At 38.9% G+C, this 7,576-nt stretch overlaps 1 protein-coding gene and 1 long non-coding RNA gene across 2 annotated transcripts in view; one reads left to right on the top strand and one right to left on the bottom strand.

The window, feature by feature from the left end:
• The window catches only part of LOC107666648 (uncharacterized), a 14,513-nt gene extending 14,229 nt beyond the window's left edge, over nt 1–284 (bottom strand). The window contains exon 1 of the long non-coding RNA XR_001631701.1: nt 188–284. This is a non-coding gene — a long non-coding RNA (uncharacterized LOC107666648). The remainder of the gene's footprint in view (nt 1–187) is intronic.
• Nucleotides 285–578: 294 nt separating this feature from the next.
• On the top strand, nt 579–6,594 carry pex2 (peroxisomal biogenesis factor 2). The gene is made up of 2 exons (XM_016458069.1): nt 579–637; nt 5,404–6,594. Exons 1-2 carry the CDS (start codon nt 634–636, stop codon nt 6,336–6,338), a joined length of 939 nt encoding a protein of 312 aa, XP_016313555.1. The 5' UTR covers nt 579–633; the 3' UTR covers nt 6,339–6,594.
• The last annotated feature ends 982 nt before the right edge of the window (nt 6,595–7,576 follow it).

Genomic DNA, 7,576 nt, shown 5'->3' with positions numbered 1-7,576 from the left:
GACAGACAGACAGACAGATAGATAGATAGATAGATAGATAGACACACACACACACAAAACAGACGTACTCTCTGATGATATATTACGTGAACTATGCAAGTGCGGAGAGCATTTAACAGAACAGTTGCACATTTGACACGACGTTTTCCAAGGAAAACAAAATGTAAAACTGAAGAAAATGCTTTACATTTTAGTAAACCGTGTTACTATGGCGCCTGAATGCGCATTTATGAGTGCGAACGTTTCACTTCTTTTCTCCCCTTATGCCTCTGTTACAAACAATCTCCGTGCTTGAACACTTGCTGCTCATTAGAGCCCGCCCCTGCTTGATAGCGATTCGTTAAAACATGCTGTAGAACAGCGCTATCGATTTTGATTGGGAGGTTTTTTGTCAGACGCCAACGCATGAAGACTTGCGTGAAGCAACGCCTCTCCCACATGCACAGCGCGATGCGATTTTGACTCGCTCAATCAGATATTGCGATTGGATGCATGTGATCAAGGGTGCAGAGAACATGCAATTTGCAATTGGCTCATCTGCTTCAAGGAGGGGTTAACCGAGATAACCCGGAAAAAGAGGAAGAATAGCGCCTCAGTTCCGACCGAGTCCGATCGTGGACTGTCAGTCTTATCATGGGTAATTATACTAAATTTATTTGCTCTTGTCAAATCTCAGTTAACCAGACATCGTGAGAAAGCATTCTGTATCAAGTTGCATTTAGTTTAATGCAGGACAGAGCATCGTTTTCTCCCCAGTCAATCTAACATTAGGTTTGTGCGTGTTATCGATGCATAATACACGAATTCAATGTACGTGGTCGACAAGAAACTAATATATTATTATTTTGTTGTATAATTGTATTGTTTATGTTAACAATAGCATTCTTGTTATTAACCATGTTGCATTAGATCTCATCACGTTTATGTTTTACGTAAATAAGAATATTAATATTTATAATAATAATAATAATAATACAGTAACAACAATATTAAGTATATTTCTTTTTTAATCTATTTATTACCAACTGTGATTGTGATATTATAATCGTCAACTTTATGATATATTATTAGGATATAATAATGGTCACCTTTTCAGATCATTATTCATCAGATACTCAAACCACAAGCTCACAGATCATTTGGTGTTTCCAGTAATTCCCAGTTCATTTATATTTGGACTTGACCAGATGTGTTGATGTCAGAGTGGGGTAGTTGTTTACTTTGTAATTAGTTTGTTCATTTTCACCACTTTGACCCATTCAGGTCTATTTGCACACCTGTTAGACCATCATAAAATAACAAACATTAGCTTGTCAACAGCATGATCAGCCAATCAAAGCATGGAGGCATGATTTTTGTTTCTTTTATTTACTAGCTACTACTGTAACCCTGAACCTAATCTTAACCCATGTAGTTACCCTATATTACTAGTACTTTCTTAGGTAAGTACACTGTAAATACACGCAAGTGTGCAAATTAACACAGTACATTATTGGATGTGTTTTTACTGACTTTAGAGTGTACATTTTTGTATGAAGTTTTAGAGTGATCAGAAATGCCGTCATCGTACAGAATTAGGACAGCTGATTGCTGTGGATTTGATTGAGCTCTAAGTGGCGCATAGCACACTTAACATAATGAATGGAGTTAAAGACAGACTGCAGTATGATCTCAGCCCAGGTTAAAAGGTTGCCTATAGATTTGTGCCAGTGTTGCATTTAAATGGATTCAAATTTAAAAAGCACACTATATTGTTGGGTCGTTTTGCAGATGTGTTTGAAACTGAGCTTGAGTCTTTCTTCCATTTGGGGGTAAAATGTTTACCAAGCTGCTGCTTCCATATAAACAGGGAGGCTTTTATTATTACATTACATGGCCTTGCTAAGCCAAATCTGGATGAGGGTGAGAAGAAAAACAATTCTCGTACATAAACATGATTTTAAGGGCAGTGGTTTGTGGTGTGGTGTCATGGAATAAGGATGGTGTTTTTAAATAGAAGAAAATGGTTATTGTAAAAAGATGAAATGCTGTTTTTATGCAAATACATCATCTCATAAAGGTGATGAAAAATTACAAGACAAATGTATTGAAGCGGAGATTCTTTGTGGACACAGCAAAGCCTGACTGCCCTCTGTACACCATAATATGCACCTTCACAATTTTCTCATTTAATAACTGTTCTCTTCAGTCGTTCCTGCTGCCTCAGCCTTTAAATGTTTCATGAGTTTTTAAGCTGTTTTTTTCTGCCTAACTCTGTACTTAAGGCTTTAAATCTTCCACCTTCATACTCACAAAATCAATTAAATCTTTTAAATAATTTACATTTTGTGCAAACAAGATTTAGCAAAGCATATCTTTGTGTCAGACCTAGCTGCTATTTCTTAGACGTTAAGTTTTGTTAGACCGGGGCTCTTGCGATTCATTGGTAATTAGAAATGGGGCAGTCTGATGAGACATTAGGACCAGACCTTGAACCCCAAGTGCTTTTGCAGACATTCATATTTTATGATACAGACGTAGAACAATTAGAACGGGCACAGGATGGCTATTTTAGCAGTCCTAATCCCATTTCAGGATGACATCACCTTTAAAATTCAGAAACTGACAGATCCATCAGTGTTCATAATAATATTCAGATACTTCTGGGACAGAGTTAAAAGTTGAATGCAAAACAAGGAGACTTGCTAATTCTTCTGCCAGCTGAAAAGGGTGCCGAAGCTCTGTAACCTTAATCACTCAAATGATTAAAGCAAGCGAAGGTTTAAGAAAGGATTTTTTGACTGAGTGACACCTCGTCTGCCACTGGAAATACAAATTGACACGTTTAAGCAAAGGATAATAAAACCCCTCTGGCATGTCATTTCATTTTTATAAAAGGCACTGAAATATTTGGCAAATACGTATATTTTTATATCATTTTAATCATCAGATATAATGTAATATGCTTTTTAAATGTTTGGGGTCAGTTTTTTTTTTTAAGAAATTATTTGTTTTATCGAGGATGCATTAAATTGATCATAATTTACAGAAAATACATTTATAATTTTATAATTTCAAATGTTGTTCTTTAGCTTTTTATTCATCAAAGAATCCTGAAACAATGTATCATGGTTTCAATAAAAATATTAAGCAGCACAAATATTTTCAATATTGATAATAATAACAAAAAAACTTTTGAGCACCAAATTAGCATATTAGAATGATTTCTGAAGGATTATGTGACACTAAAGACTGCAGTAATGGCTGCTGAAAATTCAGTGTTGTCATCACTGAGGAATTTTTTTTTTTTTTTAATATATTAAAATAGAAACAGTTATTGCAAATTGTAATAATATTTCACAGTATTACTATTTACTGTATTTTGACTTCTTTCAAAACATTTTTAAAATTCTTACTGACCCTAAACTTATAATGTAACATAATATACGTACATAAATATAATAATATAACATAACCATTTTTTTCTTATGCTCTAAACAATGTAATGACATGAAAAAATACTAAATTCACAAGGCTTTTTATTTCTGGTTCTCAGGAGGATATATATATAATATAGCAAAAACTATAGCAATGTAAAAATATGTTGTTGTTTAAATAAACAGATGTAAGTTCTTCTCCGACTTGCCCCAAAGATGCAAAAGCTGACAGAATGTCAAAAGCAAGGTCACGTAACCACAGGCTTCCTAAAAATCTCCAGATTCAAAATTGCCCAGTCGCTGCAGGAATATCATGGCCTGCCGCCTTGTAATGCTAAGCCCAAGGTGACTCTGTGACCCAGCTTATCAGCTGCAGAACTGCAGGCCTGAGCCTCCAGTGGGCTGCCTCAGGAGAACATGTTTTATAGCCCGTGCCGGTGTCAGGCATTTGTCATTTAAGACTGCTTGTCAGGACCTTGACTTGGCTGATATAACCTTATATGCATGTTCCCCATCCATTTTGCAGCCTGAAGATGGGCTCCATTTCCTAGAAAATTCAACTGTAAATTGCAGTAGGGTTATAAATAACAGAGCGGTCATATTGTTGAAATATATAGCTAATGAGAAAATCAGTTTACAAATATACTTATTGTTTCCAGTTTTTTATTCAGACTTCTATTGGTTTAGCTAGGCCACGTTTTCATTGGCTATTTGTCACTGATTTTTTTTTTTTTTCGAGTGCACTGTAGTGGCACTGTAAACGTGTATGAATCACTGCGCTCTATGTTGGCCAGGTCTTCTGATTACAAAAGAGGTAAACAGCCATTGATTACGAATTTGGCCGATTACATAAGACACATGGATTTTCAGCTTTCCGGTTAAAGCCCTGTACATTCAAATGCTTAATTTTTATAGGCAGTGCACATTGACAAAAGTGTCTAGTTATTATATATTTGGCGAGTACTTTGAGTCTGAGAGAACATGTCAATAGTAATCCTGATATTGATAGCAGTCCTATAAGAGATGTTACTTGCCCGAGCTAACATCTATGTGATCCTCTAAATCATAATTACATTACTATTGACAGGCCCTTGACAATAGTCACATTACTATTGATAGGTCGCTGTCAATATTATGTTCTCAAATAAAACATATTCATTCATAACTTGTAAACTGCTCAATAAAAGCCTATGACGAGAACATGGAAAAGCTGTATCCCCAGAGTGGCCTGCCACAATGATTTGTCTCACCTGGCCAAGTGCTGCCGTGCAGTGAAGGATTTTTTCCTTAGCTGAGAAACTATTGAACTGGTCTGTAAACCTCGACACATACAAAACATAATCTGCAGCCTAAAAGGGGAAGTTTTGACTGATTATACAATGAGCGTAACTTCAGTTTCCAACATGTGTTTAAAGCAGATAATTTTTCAACTGATTCATGAACATCTTGCATCCTTTTTTATTGTCCATTTAAGTTTCATTCTTAAATGGGTGAAGGTTTTAGGCACAGATGAACCTGAAGTATTGAAAAAAGACTTTCCTTAAAGATTTGGAGATGCTTCTTGCAATTTTCATAAGCCAATTTATTTCAGATATTGTCCAAATCCAGTCCTAAGCTAAGAGGTGGTCACCACAGCTCCTGGCTCTCATTTTTTAACCATCACGTTTAAAGAGATAAACTCAGCCCGATACAAATGCATTCCATGAAAAATTGGCAAACGTCACAGTTCTTAGATCCCTTATAAAAAGCCGTCAAAGTAAAGTAGTTCCACATAGCGGATGTTTACTGCCTTTCCAAGCCTATGCTGTTGGGATAATCTCCTGTGATGTGATTTGTCCTCAGACAGAATCTCGAGAGGGAACAGCGTAAGACCTCCTGTGCCTCTGCCCTGCACAGCTAAAAGGGAATTTAGGACGGGTTTTACATGTGAAAAGTGATTTAAACTCAAATGCAAAAATGCATAACCATTTGCTTCTTCTGCTTGTAGCTGGAGCTGGAGGTGACAAGCCTTTCGCCAAGGCCGGCCCAAGCCCTTTATCTCGGGTTTTGAGAATAAGTCAGCTGGATGCTTTTGAACTGGATGGTGCACTGGAACAGCTTGTTTGGTCACAGTTCACCCAATGTTTCCAGCATTTCAAGCCTGGGCTCTTAACCCCTGTGGAACCAGAACTCAAGGCCCTTCTCCAGCTCCTTCTGTGGAGGTTCACAGTCTACTCTAACAGTGCCACCGTGGGCCAATCACTGCTCAATATCCGGTACAAGAACGCTCTTATCCCGGGACAGAAGTACCGACCCATGAGCCAGCCACAGAAGTTTTGGTTCGCTCTGCTGACGGTCGGCGAAAAGTGGCTAAGAGAACGCTCCCATAGCTTGTTCCTCAACCACCCTGCAGAATCCAACGCACGCAAGGCCCGCATGGTACTCAGCATCTGGACGGGCCTTACCAAAGTGGCCAGCCTGGTCAACTTCCTACTGTTCCTCCAAAGAGGAACCTATCCAACACTTACCGAAAGGTTGCTGGGAGTGCAGCCTGTCTTCAGGGGACCCCAGGGACCACGAGACATCAACTTCCAGTTCTTAAACCGGGAGCTGTTGTGGCACGGCTTTGCTGAGTTCCTCATCTTCCTGCTGCCTCTCATAAACGTGTGGAAGCTGAAGGCCAGTGTCGCCGCTCTGTTCTCCCCTCTGAAGGAACTGAGAGGAACGGAAGGTTCGGAGGAGACCCACTGCACCGAGTGTGCCATCTGCGGGGAGTGGCCCACAATGCCCCATTCAGCCGGCTGCAAACACGTGTTCTGCTACTACTGCCTCAAGAGCCACACGATCGCTGACATCTGCTTTACCTGCCCCAAATGTGGCGTAGAGACTGGAACGATAGAGCCAGTCAGGCTTCATATAGGAACAGAGTTGCATCAGAGTTGAGACTTTGCCTCAAACAGCCCTCTGATTGACTTGGGATACACATACGGCAGGAGAACTTGAGACCAAGTTGAATGTTTCAGTCTTTCACAGAGATTGGTTGATGAAAGCATGTGCCTTCTTCTGAAACGAGAGCATTTGTTGCCATGAAATATGCAGAATTTTGTACAAAGAGACAAAGTTAATGATGTAAAATTCTAAAACAACATAATTTGTGTCGCTAATTTATTCAGCCTCATTAAAGTTTGATAGAAACTGTGTATCAGAGGTCCACTTTTCTGCATTCTTGGATTGAGTGCTGAGCAAATGAATAAACATCAAAACAAGCCTTTGCTCAACTGCCTGCACGATCCAATTCCCCTCATCCCCTATGAAGGAAGAAATTTGCACAAGATCAAGGAGAGGCCATGATAGCACCGGGGGTAGTTGGGTTGGATGCAGATTGACAGACATCCCATCATAATCTCCATGGCCCTTCTTAATACGCCAGTAAACTAACAAACGAGAGCAGGACCAATGCAAGTTTCGGGCATATTATGCTCTAAGCCTAATAATGACTGCAAAGATGGGTATTTATTCTGCTGTTAACTCTCTCCAGTGAGCCATGCCTCAGGCCAAACACATCCAAATGGACTCAGACCTGCTGGAAACTCACACTTCAGGGGTTTTTTTTTCCCTCAGACCACATTGCTTTAATTGCCCATTGTGAAGGCAATCAGTCACTTCTCTGGGCACGAGGGGTCTAGTGGTTTGCAAGATTTTGTCCTTTTTTGTAATCGTTGCTCTCAAGTTCACCATGACAAAGAACTGAAAACTGGGAACATGGCACACCGGTCTGCCCTCATGTGGGTTCATTGATGTTATTATGCATATGGTCAAATAAACGGGACCACCAAGAATTGTAGCTCTCACTATATGCAGAACTATCCAAGTTTACTTGTGCACTAGGTTAACAGCATATGTTTATACCCTTTGTTTTGTTTCATAGGATTAAAGGAATTTGCCACCACTGTTCTGGAAATGTTGGGTAATGGTTGCCAATTTACAATATACACAACATATGGTTCTGTTGTTTTTCACATAGATTGGGTCCAGGGAACATCTGTCCTTCAAAATACATTTGTTTAATGACTTCAAAAGCATCCAAATATAATCTTGTAAAACACTCTACCAGATACAATAGAATATTGTATTATATATTTATGTAGTTGCAACAGTAAGATTAGATTTTGACATTTGCT

This window comes from Sinocyclocheilus anshuiensis, unplaced genomic scaffold, assembly GCF_001515605.1.
Source record: "Sinocyclocheilus anshuiensis isolate Anshui unplaced genomic scaffold, SAMN03320099.WGS_v1.1 scaffold1100, whole genome shotgun sequence".
NCBI classification, from domain to species: Eukaryota; Metazoa; Chordata; class Actinopteri; order Cypriniformes; family Cyprinidae; genus Sinocyclocheilus; species Sinocyclocheilus anshuiensis.
The sequence above is the reverse complement of the archived record's forward strand: the minus strand, read 5'-3'. Positions and strand labels throughout refer to the sequence as shown.